Source organism: Chelonia mydas, chromosome 6 (assembly GCF_015237465.2).
Source record: "Chelonia mydas isolate rCheMyd1 chromosome 6, rCheMyd1.pri.v2, whole genome shotgun sequence".
Classification (NCBI taxonomy): domain Eukaryota; kingdom Metazoa; phylum Chordata; order Testudines; family Cheloniidae; genus Chelonia; species Chelonia mydas.
Window position 1 is genome coordinate 26,824,368 of NC_051246.2, and position 20,548 is coordinate 26,844,915.

General features: G+C 43.0%; 1 protein-coding gene across 19 annotated transcripts in view; it reads left to right on the top strand.

Moving 5' to 3' along the window:
* The first annotated feature begins 3,929 nt into the window (after nucleotides 1–3,929).
* The window catches only part of BRSK2 (BR serine/threonine kinase 2), a 427,587-nt gene continuing 410,968 nt past the window's right edge, over nucleotides 3,930–20,548 (top strand). For 5 of the 19 annotated variants that reach the window (XM_037899612.2, XM_043548963.1, XM_043548965.1 and 2 more), the window contains exon 1: nucleotides 4,093–4,555. In XM_037899612.2, coding sequence (XP_037755540.1) covers nucleotides 4,462–4,555 — 94 coding nt within the window. In that variant the 5' untranslated portion in view covers nucleotides 4,093–4,461. Of the gene's footprint in view, nucleotides 4,556–20,548 lie in introns of all 19 variants that reach the window. The other 14 variants (XM_043548954.1, XM_043548956.1, XM_043548953.1 and 11 more) reach the window with 6 other exon arrangements.

Below are 20,548 nucleotides of genomic sequence, written 5' to 3' on the forward strand. Positions count from 1 at the left end.
TGGGCTTCGACCCACATCACAGCAGGATACAGCTCTGATCCATCCTCCTAGCATGGTCTGTGAGCCAGAATCCAAAGGGGTTCCTGGTGCGAGTCAGATTGATTTCTGTGTGGACAGAAGGGAGACCTGGTCTTAAACCAGAGCCAAAGCGCAGGCTTAGTGTGCATGTAGACACACCCTAAGCGGCCACTGCAGCCAGGCATAATATAGAGCAGCCCTGAAGTTGCTCTAAGTAGCACTGATGGCTCAACTGCTGACTGGATGGCTCCAACCACTATGCCCACCTCCCTTAGTTGTGCTGAATGCAGCTGAGGATCTGGCATGGGTATTTAAAGCGAGGAACTAACAATTTGTATTGATGTATTCCTTCTGTCTACGCAGAACTAAAGTAAAACTCCCAAAGCCTGGTCTAGTGTTGCCAGCTCATGATTTTTCCATGTTTTAATATATTTTGTATTTTTCTTATATTCCTAGCTCCTGCGGTCATGTAATTGTTAGAATCTCAGCTTTTATTCTCTTTAAAGTAAGTTTCTGGCCCTCATGGTTGTGGATAAAAGATTGGAAATGTGAGCCCTGAAGACTCAAAATACAAAAAGCAAATAAAAAGAGCACAAACTGTATGTTTCATTTTAATTCTTTTTTATTTTCAAGGCAGTCTCAGGATTTTTTGGGTACTGCCTTTCAATGTTTAAATGCTTGTGGGGCTGGCAGTATTGCTGGTTGCAGTGTGCAATGGGTCTTGTGTATAACCTGGATTAGATTTTTTATAGGCTGGTTATAACTCAGCTGTTTCTGTGTCCTGGGAGCTGATTCTGGTCTAAAACTTACTTAAATCAGGAGTCCGTGTAGCTGCAATGGTGTAAGAGAAGAGCAAACCCTGCCTGCCTCAATGGGCCTAATTATAGAGGAAGAGATCTCCCTCCCCTCCCCCCCCAACTCCCCAAACCCGTACACTTTCAGCTTGGAGACAACAGCCTCCCGTCTCATGACTTTGGCTGGGGGAGAAGAGGCAGCGGAGGGATCAGAGAGGGGAATACAGGCTGCTTGGGGCAGCCAAGGCTGAGAACGGCGGCCTCCCTCCCACCTCCCCATGCTGATCCGCTCTTGGGCTCAATAGGCAGCGGAGGCGCCCCAGAGGCCCCCTGCCTGCAGGCTCCGCTCCCCCCCCCCCCCCCCCCCCGGGTCTGGGCCGCAGCTGTGACTCCTGTCGGTAGCCGGCTCCGCTCCTCCCACACCTGGGTCTCTCCCTGGCTGGCTCTGAGTGAGGGTCTGGGGAGCAGCAGGGGCCTGGCCCGGAGTGGAGGGAGGTGCTCTGGCTGGAGCAGCAGCTTCTCCTACCTTGTATCCCCCAGGTAGGGTTACAAGGACATGGGGAGCAGGGTCAAGGGGCACTGCTGTGGAAGGAGAGACAAGGGGCACTGCTGTGGGGAGAGGGGCATGGACAAGGGGACACTACTGTGTGGGGGAGGGTGAAGGGGCAGGGACAAAGGGGCACTGCTGTGGGAGGGAGGGAGAACAGGGAAGGGACAAGGGGCACTTCTGTTGGGGGAAGGGCAAGGGGGCACTGCTGTGGGGTGAGGGAGAAGGGGGTAGGGACAAGGGGCACTGCTGTTGGGAGGGGGCAAGGGGGAAGGGACAAGGGGCACTGCTGAGGGGGGAGGGGCAAGGAGGCAGGAACAAGGAGACATTGCTGTGGGGGGAGGGGCATGGGGGCAGGAACAAGGGGGCACTGCTGTGTGGGGAGGGGGAGGGGGAGGGGGAAGGGGCACTGCTGTGGGGGGAGGGGCAAGGGGGCACTGCTGTGGAGGGAGGGCACAGCTATGCGGGGGCACTGGGAAGAAGGGACAGTTACTGGAGGACAGGCACTAAGAGGCAGCTGTGAGGAAAATTTGGGGAAAGGAAAGAGAAGAGGGGAGGCAGTTTGTGGAAGAGTGAATGAGGGATTTGGAGGTGAGGGAGAGAATAACATGATTTTGATAATTAATTGATCTTTAAATATTCATGGTAAATAGGCCTAATGGTCTGTGATGGGATGTTATATGGGGTGGGATCTGAGTTACCCAGGAAAGAATTTTCTGTAGTATCTGGCTGGTGAATCTTGCCCATATGCTCAGGGTTTAGCTGATCGCCATATTTGGGGTTGGGAGGGAATTTTCCTCCAGGGAAGATTGGAAGAGGCCCTGGAGGTTTTTCGCCTTCCTCTGTAGCATGGGGCACGGGTCACTTGCTGGAGGATTCTGCTCCTTGAAGTCTTTAAACCATGATTTGAGGACTTCAATAGCTCAGACATAGGTGAGGTTTTTCGCAGGAATGGGTGGGTGAGATTCTGTGGCCTGCGTTGTGCAGGAGGTAAGACTAGATGATCATAATGGTCCCTTCTGACCTTAGTATCTATGAATCTGTGAATCTATGAGGCGAATTTGGGGACTGGCTGAGAATGAAGGGGGTCTTGGAGAGATGATACTGGCATCTGGGGGGAGGAGAGTCTTGGGAGAAGGAGAGAAATTACAGCAGGAATTTGTGGGCAGTGGGGGAGCCTGGGACGGTTTCACATACTATGAAGTCTGGAAGGGAGAAGGGAAAGGGGAAAGAGGAGAGACTGGGGGACTTTGTGGAAGGGTTGGAAACTCAACACACTGAAGGTTGCTGCAGCAGTATAGGACAGTAGTTAGAACAAGGCAGCACCGTAAAAAGAGAGGCAGGAGAGGGTCAAGGTAAGTGTTGGGGTCTTGTTTTTTGGGGAGGAAGGAAATTATATTGGAACCTTTTTGGGGTTGCATTCAGATAGACTAGCCTCATAGTTTCTCTGTTCCCTCCCTCATCTGTCGTCTGCACTTTTTTGGATGTGGTCCACAGAAGGGATCTTCCGTGGACTTTACACCCATTTATACATAGGGATTTGGACGACTTACTGTAAAGTAAATTTCACCGTTAGGCATTATCTCCAACATTTTTAGTTTACAGAATATTTGTCTCCCCATGTCTCTTTACTTTTTCTTCCTTTTGCAGGTTTATCAAGTGCTTCCTTTGTGACTGAGGAGTCCGTGCTATGTGCAACGCTTCTGCCTGCATTCAGATGGGGGCATGGCAGCCTCGGTGCTATCCAGGGTGGAGAATGGGGCCTACCTATGGAGAGAAAGTAAATATGGGGGTTTGGGGTGAATTTCACTGGTGCTGAAAGGCATTACCTTGATAGTCCCGGACACTGAAGTCCTTTATATGGCCCTGAATCCACAAGGTACATAAGCATTTGTCTAACTTTAAGCACATAAGTTATCGCATTGACTTAATTGAGACTATCCACATGCTTAAAGTTACACACATGCTTAAGTACCTTGCTGGTACCTCTTTACAGAACAGATACAGCATGGGCTGCAGCAGTACAAGTTTTCCCTATATGGCCCTGCCCTTGTGTCTCAGCCCTTGAGAGACCACCTGTAGAGCTTAAAAGTTTCCATGATTCCAAGTTTCATCCTTGGCGTTTCAGTTGTGATTACTAACTGAAGTACCAGTTGTGCTGGATTTATTTATTTATTGGTCTGTACATTCAGTCCTACGTGTTCCCCATTGAAGTCCAAAGCAAATCCTCCCCTGAGTTCATTGGGAGACTGATCAAGCCCTGTTTTTCATAATAGTCATTGTTTCTGAAAGACTCCTTGCAGAACAAAAAGAATAGAAATACTTCCCATAGAAACAGCATCCGTAAACCTTACAAGCTTGTTTTCCACAGTAGATTTCTTTCCTCTTATAAATAATGCCCCAACCTCAGCATTATTTAAATTGTTGCTTTTGGTCAGTGAATTGCAGTGGCAGGTGCCTGGGGGGAGGGGATCATTTAGAGAAAGAAACCTATATGTGTGTGCATATGACTTTTAAAATAACTTTATCCCTCTTTATCTGTAATTATTTCCCTTACCAATAGACTGCTCGCCATAGCTTTATTGATATGGCCATGGATTAGGATGCTCTGTATCAGAGAGGGGCAGCAACTGCTGCTGATACTGATGGCAAAGGAAAGGTAGTGGGAGGAGGAGGAGGAGAGGGGAACTGAGTTGTTGCTGGGGATTGGCTGCCTGTAATGTCACTCAGAGCTCTGGGCCCCAGCTCTTCCGCTGCTCTGGCTCGAGCTGTCCCTGGAACAGCTCCTAGTGAGAACAAGGCGTGCAGAGCTCCGATCACCAGCACCATGCTCCCTGGGCTTGGATCCTAGATCCCCCCGCTTTGAACACTGGTAATAGCTGCTCTGGAACCTCAGCATCCCACGCCGCCAGACGGACGGAAAGCAGAAAAGGAACAAGGAGGAAGAGAAAAGCGGCAGCCAAGGGGACTAAAGCAGCAAAGAGAGAGGGAGAAAGGGTGCTTTGCTCACACCGCTGCAAAGTGGGAATTTAAAGAGCTGCAGAGAGAGAAATCCCAGCTCCCCGCCACACACACATCGCAGAATTATAGAGCCGGGTAGAAATGACATCAACGGGGAAAGAAGGCAGCGGAGCTCAACATGCACAATATGTTGGACCCTATCGCTTGGAGAAAACCTTGGGCAAAGGACAGACAGGTTGGTTCCTTTGCAGCAGCCGCACTAGGGCTAAGGTGCGGTAGCAGCTGATGGGGATGGGAGATGTGCGGGTCTGGGTTTTCCCTTTGGCTGCTGCAGTGGAGAGACTATTTCTAATGGATTTTTGCCTTTGTTTATTTATTTCCTGTTTTTTTTTTGTTTTTTGTTTTTTTAAAAAGCAGAGGTTGCCTTGTGTGCATCACTCCTGCTAGCGGGTGTTGTTCTGGTGACTGTCAAAGTGCATGCAGAGGAAAACGGGGGATGCCCTGCTGCTGGTAAATTTCATGTCCGTTACTTCACTGCCCACTTTGCTTTCTTTTCTTTTTAATCAAATTAAATTGAAATGAGAGGTGCACTGTGTATGCTGGAGAGGAGGAGGAGAAGGACGGGGTGGGGAGGCGGGGGAGTCACCAGCAGTATTTCATGACATCATGATTGAAAAGGGTGTAGTCCTTAAGGTGCAGTTGGTGGGAGAGAATATGCACAGTACAGTCTATGGCACTGGCTGCTGTGGTTATTTGGAAAATATGAATGGATGGTGTTGTTTGGTATGTTTTTGTGTGGCATAGTTTGAATTTAAAAATAAAAAAGTGGTCAGCAGCAGAATTCACTCTAGCGGTTTGAGGTTTTTATTTATTTATTTATTTTCCAAAAGCCCCTGTTTGTGAAACTGGCCCCCATCAGATTTTCCTGAAAGGAACAATGGTAAGAAATATTAAGAGGAAACGTAGTGAGAGAATTAGCAGAGAGTAGGTGCTTGTGCCTTACGTGGCATAATTAGATCTCCTGAATGCATTCAAAATTTGGACTCGCTGGTTGCCTGCCTGGATGTTATATTTACTTCAAGGGCAGGGGAGCAGTAATTGGAAGGAAGAGCGGTTAAAAAAAAATCCCCAAAGCCTTTCCCATTTTTATGTTCTTTTTTTAGTAACAGGTGCAATGAGCAATGGGATCTGGCAAATTGATTTGGTTGGGGGACCCCCAAAAGTGGATTGAGTCTCCAGGTTATAATTTAGAAGGGAGGGTTGGTGAAATCAGCCATAGGGGGCTTCTTTGGGCTTGTGGGTGTTAAGTGTTGTTCATTATGGTGGGACAATAAAACATGATGCATTGTGTTTTTTAAAAACCCAGCCAAGCTTTGCCCATCTGTTGTCTAAAGGATTTAATAGGCGTTTCCATCCCCAGCTGCTGCCTCTGCTCTGCCTGCTTTCTCGCTGCCCTGCATGGCAGCAGCTCTGCAGTCTGCAATTTTCTTAGGGACACAGTCAAAATCCAGATCTTTCTCTGTAAGGAGAAATGCTCTTCTGAGATGATTGATTATGACCCCCCCTCCTCATTCGTTCTTCTCTTCTCCACAAACCCCATGGCAACCATTGGAATATATGGATGGGATGTGAGCATCATATAGTCTTGAAATGAAAGTGACTTTTATTTTATTTTCCCCCCTAAATCTTTAAAATACTACAACTGCAGAAGGTATCTATCTATCTTTTTTTTTTTTTTGGTCACCACCTTTATTCTTCATATTACTGAGTGAACCCGTATCTCTCCAGATGTAGTTTCCATAAAATCCGTCCTGGTGTTGATGATGAGGATAAAAATACCCCACCAAAAAATTGCAGTGTCTTGGTGATCATAAATCCGTATCCTGTTTCCATAGTTAATCTCTTGCTGGGCACTCTAACTGATCATAAAACCAGCCCTAGATATACACATTCATTTTCTATCTTCATCACCATTTCTTTCTTCCTCATCTTCTCGGCAACCCTCACCCCCCCCAATATATAGATATAAAATTGCATCTGAGATTCCTGCACATTAACTTTTATGCTCCAAATCCTGTAACCTGATACCATGGTCCTAAAGGGTTATCTGCAGCTTTGGTTAATTTTTTCCCCCTTGATAATCTTCCTATCTTCCTCGTAAGTGATTAGCGAGAGGGAGAGAGAGAGAGAGAGAGAGAGACAGGCAGGCAGCAGGGTAGGAGGGGAGAGAGTGTGTTTTCAGGGTTGTTGCTTTTGGGCTCTGCAGTTATTTGACCAACTGGACTAGCAGGAAAGTTGCCTTTTACAGTTTTACACTATAGCAAATCTATAGAGACAGGTCTCTGCTTTGTGCACGCATGTATGTGCAAACAGCAAACACATTATATGCACTGTTTCAGGGAAGATGGAGGGATAAAGCTTAAAAGTAGCTGATGCCAGCCTCTGTCTTCCTTACCTTATCCGCCCTTGATATAGATAATGTATGGAGGTGAAATTTGAATTGGTGTTAAATGTACCTAGTTAAATACGGGAAAGATGCTTTCTGGTTTTCTGCATTTTCTGTGCTAATCAGATTCAGGAATGTGCAGAATTGCAGGTGTGCATGTAGCCCTCACCCTGCTAACGTGGAGGGTGGATGGGGAACCTGCAGTATTTTTGTGAGATTACAACAGTGCAGTGTGAGGACCGGATTGACCACTGCGATTTGCTAGTGTAACTCCATTGAATTTGATGGAGTAACACAGTGGTGAATCAGGCTGTGAGAATTTCTTTAGCTCATCTGAAGAGTTTAAGGCTTGGAAGGTTAGGAAGTAAAGGCTTGTTTGGTTGCGTGGTGTGTGTGTGTGTATGTGTGTTTTGTTTTGTTTTTGTAGGGGCCTTTTGAAAGAAAATCTGGCAAAACATACTTACAAGCAGAAGGAAAACATACAGTCCTATTAGACCAAGTCCTTTACCTTCTTCATTGATCTTCACATCACTCATTTTTCTTTTAAGTGAAAGAATCCTTCACTCTAAAGTTATTTCAGATTTGTGGCTCTTGCTTCTTTCCCATTTGTATTAAATATTATACAAACCTCTTAGTAGCTCTCACCTACCCTGCACTCAGATTGGATAATTTTTAAGATCAAAGGAAGAGGAATAAGGGAGGGCGTCAAGTACAGAATCTACCATGGTTCATGGCAGACTTACAAAGGATGCTATGAAAGGGGAGCTTTCATGTTCAGTTGAACTCCAAATGGCATGTTTCAGCCTCCTTGTAGCTATAGCAGATTTCCTTCTCAATATCTGCAAAAGAGAAATGTTTACCAACAAGAGCTTGCTGGTTCCTGCAAAGAGGCCCAGATACTGTGCCTGTGATATCAGTGGAAGCTGGTGACATCTAGTAATGGGGAGGGAGTTGGCAAAACTGACACGGAGAAGTGTGTTCAGATCCAGTTCAAAATGCTGGCTAAAGACCGTGCTGATTTTGCTTTAAAGAAGGATAGGCAAAGCCTGCCCTGAGGAATCTACAGTGCTGGGACATCAGGCTCGCTGAGAATGACTGATGTCACAAAGAGAGGATTAAGGCCAGTTAGTTTGGAAAGCAGGAAAGGAAGGTACAGCGCAATGCTGAAAAATGTTTGCACTCCAATAATACTGGGAGTGGGACAACAGCTAAGAAAAGAAATTTTTAATAATTCAGCACAAGAATTCTACATGTGAATAATTTGGAGTGCCGTAGTAAGACAATTGCCCTTTTGTTATTGTATTAGACTCAATTCAAAGTTTCTCTGCCATTGTTTCCGGCAACTGGTCTAGTAGCTCATGGAATCTGTATTAGGAGGGAACAGGAATATAAGAAGCAGTGTAATAATTTAATTACCACCCTCATAACATTTTATTATAAGGAAACGTCATTGTAAAAGATGATAATAAAGGATATATAAAGGTGTCTGTGAAGGGGTTGGTTAATGTAAATGTCATTGAATTACACTGTACTGCAGTTAATTATTGTAGTTTTTCACTGTAATTAACAGTAATGAGCAAAAAGGATGTTCTTTGTGTTACAATAACACACCAGGAGATATTATGCTTAGAAAACAGTTCCGATGTGAATGCTAAGAAGAGATTCAAGTTTATTATTCAGATTAAACAGAGGCTGCTCTCCATTTGCCACTAATTCTGTGTGAAATCAACTTTTCATGTATTCCTGATGCTTTTTTTTTTTTTTTTTTAATTCCAGGAATATATTTTGTTTGTGAGTTTTCTTTTGCCCTTGTTAACCTCTGTTTTCCCCTTGAAATCCTCTACAATAATTCAGATTGACTATAGTGAATTTTTATTAGTGAAGGCAGAGATGTGGAACTGAAGTATTCCTTGCTAAGTGCTTCAGCATTTCAGTGGATCTTTCTGCATTTTAATTTAAAGGCCAACTTATACACTTCAGTACTATTTTTGTTTGTTTGCCCTGGCACCAAATGACAGCACCGTTAAAATTTCTGAAATGCTCCTTTCTCTGCAAGAAAAGCAACACTTTCCTGTGCTGGGAATTTAGTCTTTGATCAAGTTTCTTTGAAAGCAAAGAGCATAACATTGCAAATCCATTTGGTATCACTCACACAACTTCTCTGATATTTGGGCCTAATTCTGCAGGCATTCCATACACAGAATTCCAATTGAAGCCAATGGCAGTTCTGCATTTGGAGAGCTTGCATGATGAGCCTTCCATATTGAGAGGGTGCACTCTTTATATACTCTGTTGTATATAAAGTACAATACTTTGTACATATAATGCAGTACATATACCAGCCAATAATCAATCATATACTGGTATGATATTGAGCTGTATAGCTGTAGAATCATGATCCTGCTGCTCCTTCTGATTTTATAGAAGTATGTATCATCAGTGTTATCCATACTTTCATGAATAGTTTTGTAGACTGTAGGGGTCAGACCCACAGATGGTTTAAACTGGCACAGCTCCATTGAATTTGGTGACTCTGACTTACACCAGCTGAGGATCTGGCCAGAGAGATGTAAATCATTTGAAGTTTCCATTCAGACCTGTTTTCCCCAAATACCTGCAAGTTCCATTTATATTTTTAAACACATTTGTTACTTGGTTTTTAATTAGAGAGGCTATCTTGATAGCAATGAATCTTTTCTGAATCTGCATACCTTTCAGTGATAACCTGTTAGGACATCTTTCACTTAAGAGATGAGCTAATTAGTAATCACACAATTGGAAATGTAATATTGGAAACAGTGTCTCAGGCAGTGGAGGTTTTACAAGCACAAGTTTTTAGTGAAATGTTGCCAAGATATGTTGACATCAGAATTAATTATATATGTCTGGACCCTCAATGTTAAATAAGGTTCGAAAGGAGGTTGTTATACAATAAGGGCAGAATTTTCATAAAGCTGCCATTGATTTTCAGTGACTTGGTCTTCGGATGCCCAATGTGAGATACCTCCAGTCTGATTTTCAGAGATGCTGAGGCTCTACATCTCCAATTGAAATGAGTGCTACCATGTTAAGTAGCTCTGAAAAACAGGCCTTTTGAAAGTTTTGTGTTAAAACTATTCTAGCAAACACCTCTTTGCCAAATTTAGTGCAAATGATAGGTAGAAGAGATCTAATTTAGGTCCTGATCCTGCAATGTGCTACATGCAAATGGACTCCTATATGCTCTGCACGGGCATAGGGGCCTGACTGCACAAAGCACATTGCCGAATCAAGGCCTTATGACCCAATCTTATTTCCAACAAAATTCGTGGCATAACTGCCATTGAATTCAGTGGGAATAGAGCAGGCTCTTAGTGGATTTTTAAAGCGACAACTAGCCTTTTGCCCAAGAGTTGTTAAAATTCAGATACTCTGTCAAACAAGTGGGATCATATGACTATTTTTATATCCAAATCTCAGACATCACCAGGTGCTGCAGAAATGGCAGTTCCACAAATACCATTTTCATGCTGCTCAAACAGCTTCCTCCATTTAGTGTCACTACAGTGGTGAAGACCATACATGAGAATGATGAGGGAGGTTGGAGAAATTAAAAACATTTCTCAGTAGAATTTATCTCTGGAGGGAAATTATTTCAGATCTACAGACAACTTGCAGCTCCATTGGAAGAACCAGCGTAGTATTTTAAGTGTGTCCTTACAACTGCTTTTGTATATTATGATGTCCTCGCCAGCCAGAGAATGTTCTGGATTCCCCAACATCCTGAAGCACTTTACAGTATAGCATACGTCGATTTTCATACGGAATCTTTCATGAAACCTGTAATGCTGGATGCTTTACAGAATTAAATAATAGATGGATGCACTGTTTGAAATAATAATAATTAATAACATAAAAAGAGCAGAGAGAAATGAAGTGGCATGGGCAAAGGAGAAAAAATGGTTTTCACATGAAATTTGACAGGGTATGGGGAGCCTGATCCAGCTCCTGTTGGAATCAAATGAATTATTTTCACTGACTTTTAATGGGAGCTGGATTTGGTACCGAATGAGGAGGCTGCAGTGTGGCCACTCCAGAGGAACAAAGCTGAAAAGAAAGCTCTTGCATTGACAGTACTGAGATTACATAAAGGGGTAGAGAGTAAGTTATTTGGCGAATGGAGGGACTGAGGAAGGGAATGAAGAGAGACAGAGGTTTGGGCAAGAGTTTTAAAAATGAGGAGGCTAAGTCTGAATCGAATCCTGAAATGCACGGGGAACGAATGTAGCTGTTTGACTGTTGGGGGTTTTTTCTTCGTATGTTTGAGACTGTGGGCAGCAGATTCTGCACATGCTACAGCAAAGCTGGGACTTGCTTCCAGTAGTCAAAATGAGAAGAGATGGAAACATGGATGATGATTTGAGCGGAGGTGGACTCAAGGCAGGGGCATACATGGTTGATATTACAGGGGCGAATTTGTAGACATTAATTTTGGGGAGTTTCATTGTGTGCTGCTCTTTGAATGCATAGTCGGTTTATAGGAATAGGTACTGCTCCTGCTCCCACTGAAGTCAATCAATACAAGATATACCTTCAGTTAACTTCAATAGGAACAGGAATTAAGCCCATTATAATAGGTAAGGGTCAAACTTTTTCCTTCTCTAAGAAACTTCATAATGGAACAACCATCAGGAGCATGGTTTTTTGTTACAAACAATGCAAGGGCGTTAACATTCTTAAATGATAAAACTGTTCATTTTGTTTGTGGGAAAATGCCAGAATAGCTCAGCTTTTCAGTTCTCATACATGAGATAACACTCTTCTATCACAAGATTTGTAGAGTGAAGCAAATAATTCATCACAAATAATTTGTTCAATAAATGTAACCTGCCTTCTTCTGGAATGTCCATGAGCAGATTGCGATTTCCTCAAAGTAATTTGTCATTTCAGTTTATTTGACAAATGTTTATTTTGATTTTTCCCCCCTAAATGGATTGAGCCTGCTTAATCAATAATCAAAGAACTGAGTTGTACTCTTGGAGTTGGATGCAATCTGTCGGATACGTTACAGAGTACTGTTCTGTTCCCTGGTTGGATTCTGCTCCCTGGTGCGAGCATTTCCAGTATGAATATTTGCACGTGCAAACATAAAATTTGGTTTCCTGAACACAGTTTCAAGAGTTGTTTCCCATAATGATTTGTGCCAGTATGACTCAAATGATCCAATGTTTGCAGAAAACAAATACAAAAGGGTCACAAATGTGATCAAATCAAATTCACTTAAAAATTCAAGTGAATATTCACAGAACTTTTTTATATTATTCACACAGCTCCGTTGGCATGTATCATGAACAGTATATATGACTTTTACATAATGATGAGCTGCATAACTTTTATTTGTTTTTATTTTAAATCTCTTTACATACCCAAATCACTACGGGTGAAATTCACCCCAGTGCAGAAGTCTAGCACAAGACCTATGCAACCACCAAAGTCCTACTTAATTCCTCAAAATTGGGTTTAAGTGAATATTAACTTGAGCATAGGACTTGTGCTGGCCATCTGTATAGGGACAAATTACACTGTAACAGAGCACACTGTATATACAGAGTTATTTCCAAATATTCTTACGTATTATTATTTAGTGCTATATGTGTTACTGTAGCACCCAGAGGCCCCTTTGAGCTCGGTACTGTACAAATTAATAGGCAGATGCAATCTCTGTCTGAAATAACTTACAACATAATTTAATTTTTTAAAACAAAATATTTGAAAATCCATTCCCTCTTCACATACGCACCATATTCAGGATCCTCACTTTTTTTCTGTGACAGCTGATAATATCACAAAGCCTATAAACAAAGCAAGCAGCAAAAGAATATATTCCGTTCAGGTTCTGATGAGGTCATTGGTTTTTGAAGGGTAAACTTAGGATAGTGAGTGGAGGAGGAAATAAAAATGACCATATGTTTATATTTAAAAGCTAAGCTAAGCACAGGGCATGATTCTTATGTAGAATGGGGAGTTTTGTGGTTCTCTGGCAGAAAGCATCCCTAAAGTCAGCCAAGCCAGCCACTGGATGCTTCTCTTACTGTAGGGAGATGTTCAGGTGGTGTAGAGCCAGCACAGTAGCTCGTAGAGGGTCACCTCCAGCTATCAATGTATAAAAGCACAGTTTAGGAAAAGGGCATATAGCTGGTGCACCCCTTACACCTGACTGACCCCCAGTTGCCACAAAAGCTTCTGGACCATTAGAGCAGCCCCGAGACTGCTCTGATTTAGGACTAGTCCTGCATCTGAACTCAAGATTGGGGAAACACAAAGGTGCCTTCAAGCCACCTTTTTACATACATGCCTACCCGAAGGTGCAGCGAGCATTCCTTAGCTTAGGATCTGTCTCATACTGTTACAGATATGGCATCTTTATTTAAAGATTTTTGTATGGGTCTAGAAAAAAGCCTCAACTACTTAGTATTTCACCTTTTAGTTCTTATTTTAAGTTTTTATGGATTGTTCCCCAGTATAATTACCTGTGGGTGAATGTTAGATAAGAAACTAGAGAGAGGAATCTGTTGCCTCGTTAATCGCTGGTTTGATAATGAAGGAATCTGATAGTTTGCAGTCTCATGATTAACTTGGAGGGGATTTTTGCTGTGACCAATCTTGTACTCCAAGATTTGTAACGGTTAGAGATTGTGGTTGAGTTGATGGCAAAACAGCGTCTGAATAAGGTGGCTCTATGTGTGTGTGTGGTTTTTTTATTTTGTTATCTAATGCAAAACTAAATATTGGGATTATAGGTGTGGTTGTGTTTGAAGTGAAGTGTTTGCCTTTTTTTTTTTCCCCCTTCACTTTTCAGAGCTTGGTGGGAAACAATTTTCAGGCATCCATTTAGTAAGTGCTTTTCTAGCTGCCTGTACAATTTATCAACAACGTGCTCTCTGTTTCCTGAGGCTCTTGTGATTTGTTTCACTACTGTTTTCCAGTCCAAGCTTTCTGGGGAGACAAAAAATATCTGTGTGGTTGTGCGTTTTCAGTAATGTTTTACAAACGTATTAACAGGCATTGTTTCCACAGAGTCATTCCTGTGTGGTTGCATGGGGCCCCACGGGCCATAAACTCAGTCCTCCAGCCAACATGCCATTAAAAGTACAAATTATGGAGGAGCTGGCCTCAGGTGGTGGGGAGTGAGCAGGATTCGTCCACAAATGTCTTACTTTTGAGAGGCACTGAGAAACCTACTGATAGCACTGTAAATCCTAATCTGCCAGGAGATGGACTCAGATGCTTTGACTGGAGAGTGATGTGATCGTTCTGTGGTGGGCCCTAATTTTGACCCAGGGGTAACTCTAGATATGATTCTGCAGCTCCTTCTCTTCGTTCATCCAATTCATTTCCCCCATTCAATGTTTGGGCAGCAATATAGATGTATTTCTAGCCAGGTGCAGTGTTGATGATGCCCCACAAAAAGACAATGAGGGAGGAGAGATTCAGAGAAAATCGCATGGGCATCGCTTTCTTACTTTCCCATGTCCTTGCCAAGTCTGGTGGTATCACCACCAGTGTCAGTCAGAGCTTCTCCAGCGGGAAGAGTCTCAAGGTCGCTTCCGAATTTGGGGCTCCCACATACCAGCTCTGCCTGTTAGCACCAAAACATAGGGCCGCTTATGAATCATAGTTATGTTTGAGATAACCCGGGGAAACATATTTTGTTGCTTGGTCCAGACAAAGCTTCCTTTAATAGGTTGGGATGTTTTGAAGTTGCAAGGTGAAACTGGCAGATGACTGCACTTATGAAGAGCAGTGTATTGCAGTTAAATCAAATAATAACAGTAAAAAAGTATAAGCAGCAAGAAAAAGATGACTTCAGTTTCCAGGCTTTTTAATGGTGTGAAATTGACCCCTGTGCAAGAAGCCAGCACAGCGCCTGTGGCCTGCTTAAATCTTCCAGTTAGGGTGTACATTGCTCATAGGCACTGTGCTGGCCATTTGCACCAGGTGAATTTCACCCACAGGGTCTTCCCTCAATATCCTTGGGCCAGCTTATCCCTGGGGTAACTCCACTGAAGGATACATTTGGCCCTATGAGTTTACCAGCCTAGTTTTCTTCAGCTCTTCCAACATTTTTACCTGAAATTCATTTGTCCCTTTTAAGCCATGGGGTCCTGACTACTTGGTCCTCACTGAAGGCCTAATTCTGCTCCCATTAAATTTGGGATGTTTTGCCACTAACTTCACTGGGAACCGAACTGGTCCCTCTTTTTCCTCCTGCCGTTGCTGTACTGACGTTTTTCACCCCTGGGATAGTTGAACTGGAAAGTTGTGAGGTTCGTTGCTCTCAAATCTATGTACTCCTGAGGGAATGGAGCAGGGAGAGGAACCATGTTTGGCTTTTTCCATCGTTGCTGCTTCACACAGCAAAGCTAATGAAGACCTAAAGAAGAAAGACCTCTCTAGAATCTTCAGAAGACATTATGGTTTCAGGTGCAACTTTCGTCATCTAACCCCCATGCAATCACCAATGGAATCATCTCTACCAGGGCAGGTAGAAACTTGCAGAGAGCAAGATGTGATGGGTTGGATCACAGAAACCCCCTGGGAGCTGCCACCTGATGTGCCAAGACTACTTCTGCTCCTGCTTTCTTGCCCAGTCACCTTAGGACTTCAGTGCCCTGCCTGGTTTGAGTCAGACCCGCTAGCCTGCTGCAAACCCAGACCCAGGTCTGAACCACGTCCCCTAACAGCAGTAGGCTTAACTGAAAGCAGCTTACAGAAGTGTGCCTGTCTTTAACACTCAGATGCCCAACTCCCAATGGGGTCCAAACCCTAAATAAATCCGTTTTACCCTGTGTAAAGCTTACACAGGGTAAACTCATAAATTGTTTGCCCTCTATAACGCTGATAGAGAGATATGCACTGCTGTTTGCCTCCCCAAGTATTAATACGTACTCTGGGTTAATTAATAAGTAAAAAGTGATTTTATTAAATACAGAAAGTAGGATTTAAGTGGGTCCAAGTAGTGACAGACAGAACAAAGTGAATTACCAAGCAAAATAAAATAAAACCTGCAAGTCTAAGTCTAGTACAGTAATAAAAACTGAATACAGATATAATCTCACCCTTAGAGATGTTTCAATAAGTTCCTTTCACAGACTGGCCACGATTCTAGTCTGCGCACAATCCTTTTCCCTGGTACAGCCCTTGTTCCGGCTCAGGTGGTAGCTAGGGGATTTCTCATGATGGCTGCCTTCCCTTGTTCTGTTCCACCTACTTATATATCTTTTGCATAAGGCGGGAATCCTTTGTACCTCTGGGTTCCCACCTCTCCTTCTCAGTGGAAAAGCACCAGGTTAAAGATGGATTTCAGTTCAGGTGATCTGATCACATGTCACTGTAAGACCCCAAGCCTTCATTCCTCCCAGCCTGACTCACAGGGAGGCCTGCCTGCAAACAGAGCCATCCACAGTCCGTTGTCCTGGTTGATGGGAGCCATCAAGATTCCAAACCACCATTAATGGCCCACACTTTGCATAATTACACTAGGCCCTCAGAGTTATATTTCATATTTCTAGTTTCAGATACAAGAGTGATACATTTATACAAATAGGACGACCACACTCAGTAGATTATAAGCTTTGTAACGATACCTTACAAGAGACCTTTTGCATGAAGCATATTCCAGTTACCTTATATTCACACTCATTAGCATATTTTTATAAAATCATATAGAGTGCGTCATATCTAACCCCCATGCAATCACCGATGCAATCATCTCTACCAGGGCAGGTAGAAACTTGCAGAGAGCAAGGATCCAGTCAGAGAGAGATTAGAGAAATAGTGGACAGATAGTCAGGGGAATCTTGGGTTCTGTTTCCAGCTCAAGTACTACACTATTGTGTGACCTTGGGCAAGTCACTTCACCTCTCTGTGTCTTTGTTTCCTCCCTCACCCTTTGTCTGTCTTGTCTATTTAGATTATAAACCCTTCAGATGAGGACTGTCTCTTTCTGTGTGTATGTACAGTGCCTAACATAGTAAGGCCCTGATCTCAGTGGAGACCTCTTCGTTCTGCAGTAATACAAATCATTAATAAAGCACAAGGAGCTGTTCTGGCAAATGGGGACTATTGCAGCAAGTCTTTTTAGGAAATCCCTCATACCCTGGTCATGCCCCATATGGCAGATCTAGGAAGAAAGAGTGGGTATAAAGCCAAACGCTTGGGGAATCTCCAACCAACCAGCTAAGCTGGATTTCTTCCTCTTTGTGCTGCCAGAGAAGTAAAAAGCAGGTGGAATGGAGGCCAGGATCTAGCCCTGTAAATTTGCAAACTGAGGGCTGATTTACATAATGCACTAGTCCGCATTAGTCTGGTGTAAATTCTAGTGTTTACTAGTGTGTTGTGCACTAACTGGCCTGAGTGTAGCAGGATGACGTTAATGCACACTAGTGAACTTCTTGAGCACACCAGCAGGGTCCACACAGGCCAGTTAGTGAGCAACATGTTAGTGCCCACTAGAATTTACACTTCTCTAATGTGGACTAATGCATTGTGTAGACAAGCCCCGAGTCTCAGTCATGGGGGAGAGTAGGAAGGAAGGCAGGCAGCTCTTTCTGTGCTTTCACTATGCTTACATTTGGGTACAGTGGCATTATCTTCAGTGGGCCTTTCCTGCACAAGGCCATGAAAGAAGATTGAGATCTCTGTTGTGTGTTCTCTATGCATGTCTGTGTAATAATGGTCACTAAAGACAAAGCTGAGCATTATATTCAGACTTGGCAATGACACAAGCACCACAGCTCAGTTAAACACAGGCATTTGTTTTGCTGGAAAGGCATAGCCATGAGTTACATAGCTTTTGGGAATCCTTATGCTCTGCAGTGCACAGCAGCTGTAAACAGGATTCCTCTCATTTACTTTTCAAAGCATAGTTTAAATCCAAATATTAAAAAAAAAAAAATTGGGCTAGATCCTCGGCTGTTGTAAATTAGGGAAGTAACTTTGAAATCAGTGCTGATTTATACCAGTGGGAGATCTGGCCCAGGGTTTCTGGTTTCTATAGCTTATTTCACTCCTTGTATTGGTGCAATTCCATCTTTGTCACTGATTGACTAGGTCGGCCAAATTCTCTTCTCAGTTACACCGGTACAGCCTAGTAACTGAAAGGGGCTTAGAACAATTTATGAGAGGAGAATTTGGCCCATAAACGCATTTCTTGGTGATATCAGACACAGACTGCTGGCCATGTTCTAGTTAAGAGAAGCCAAAATTTGCATCTTGTTTCCTCTGCAGTGAAGAATCGAACAAATTAAGAGCACAGAGTAAACTGATATTGTAGAGTAGTTCAGTTTAGATTGAAAACATGGTCAGAGCTTTTTACAAATTATTGAGAGGTTGCCCCAAAGCTCATGCATGCACTTAAAGTCTATGCTCAACGAGTCCAATAAAGAAGAGCAGATGTAGCAAGTAATACTATAACAGAATTGCTGTTACAATAGGCTATCGCACTTCCTCTACAGTGAAGCCTCCTGACAGGTCTGCACTAGACATTGTTGTGTGAAATTGCCTGCTGTTGATCAAGCAACATTGCAGCTTCTTGAGTGGTAGCAACAATGGGAGCATTAGAGTGGATAGGGCATTGCTGTTCTCACGACCATACCAACTAACTTTGTTCAGAGCATGCCTAGGTGATACTGTGGCAAGAGTGCCAGTGGTCACCTGAGCCATGGTTTTACTACTCCTTCCACCATTGGTTCAAATCCCCCAGTGGTAGCAAACTCTGCTCTCAAACTCCCGTTGAGTTAAGAGATATTGGAGGGCAATTGCAATTGTCCTATGACACTACACACACAGGATTTTATTTTGTTTTAGGTAACTATTGGGGGGAGGGCAGCAGTGGCATTGGTACAGGCAGATTCTACTGCTCTCTTGGCCCACAGCTGGAAGGCAGTGTAGTCTGGCAGAACCAACACATGACTGGGAGTTAGAAGGTTTCAAAGTTCTAACCCGTCGCTCTGCTACTGACTCACTGTGGCCTTGGGCAAGTTATTTCATCTTTCTCTCTTGGTTTCCCCAGCTGTCAAATTGAGATGATAATCATAAGTGTAGTTTGACTTCTATATTTGGTGGGGGCAGCTCCAGTCAGGCCAATGGGGCAGTGCAGAGAGGGGACAAATTCCATGCCTGACCGAGGCTTGCCGTTTGGGGTGGGGGGCAACACGTCCCTGCTCCCCAAACTATGCCCATGATTGATAATACTTACCCACCTACTTCAGTGACATTGTGGGGATTAATTAGTATAGTGATTTGAACATACAAAGCACTGTGAAAATGTAATAAGTATTATTGTAGTTTATGGGTTAGCCTTGCTTTTTTGATCCAGTGGTCCAGTCTCTCGGCTAGTGTTAATAAATGTAGCTTCATTGGTTTACACCAGCTGAGGATCTAGACTATTTCTTCTTTTCCAGGTGAACTTGCTTTCTCCCTGCCCTTTCCCCTGCTCATTCCACAGCCTCTCATTTTGGTGATGATAATTTTGACAGCAAAAATGCAGAAATCTCTACGGATGCAATTTAAAGCTGAAGTTATGTTAGCCCATTACATAAACAAGAGAAATTACTTTGATGTTCCTGGTTTGACAGTTCGTGGTCCCATTGATTTCCATCATTTCTTTCCTTAGGAGTATTTGTCCCTGATCTCTAAAACAAAATGTCACTGGGTAAACTATGTTTATATGACGCTCTGTGTTCCACTTATGAAGGATTTATAATTTGGTCAGTTTTATTTATGGTCCTATAAAGCTGATAGAATTATACTGCAGTGTTAAAATGCAGAAGCTTCATTTTCCTATAGGCAAAAGCCCTCTGGTTTTGAGAATGCTGTTTGGAGATTCTGACTGGCTGTTGAGAAACTCTGAAATGGCCTTGGAATTTTTAAATAGCTACTTACTGCCATCAGAATAAAGGTGAATCCAGGTTAATAAAAGCAGCCACTTTAAAATAGTGTCAGGCTTCTTGGGCAGAGTGATACTTACACCAAATTCTGTTTCAGCGAGCTTCGGCTTCCAGAAATGTCATTGGTGAAGGGTTTGGGTGGGAGTGAGGTGGGTGGAGAGGCTGGTGGGTTATTTTTAAAGGCTGTCTGAATTGTTAGGGATGCAGGCATTTCTGAAGGGTCTGATGATGAACTTGAGAAAACTGAAATATCCAAGAATTTTTATAAGGGGTGACCTCAAAAGTCTATATTGCAGATGTTAATGGTGGTTATACAACAGCTTGATGGTTGGAGCAGTATTTCTGATAATGGGAGAAGCGGGCTGGTGGCCCTTCCTTCCCATCAGCAGCCTAGGGGTGAAATTCACTCCTTTGCCAGCACAAAGCCTAGATATTACTTAAGGCCTATTTTGAGGGATTAAGTGATGAGCTAGCCTTATGATGACTCTTTCCATAGAGAAGCAAAAATGGGAGCTCAGAAATGACTCGGGAGGAAATAGAACACTGCAGTAGTTTAGTTCTATTTGTGGGATGATGAGCAAAATTCATCCGTGGTGTATTTACACTGAAATCTTTGCAGCAACACCAGGAATGAACTTGACCAATTCCCTTTGTTTTGTATAATTATAATAAATGTTGAAATGAAACAGTAGCTACAGACATAATATATTAAAAGAGACATGAGCAACTTAAATATGGACCAAAATTGAAATTTTCTAACAAGCTTTTATAAAATCCAAGACCAATAGAAATAATGATTTCCAAAGGGTTTTTTTGGAAAAAACAATTCTGATTAAAACAGTTGTTTTAAAAC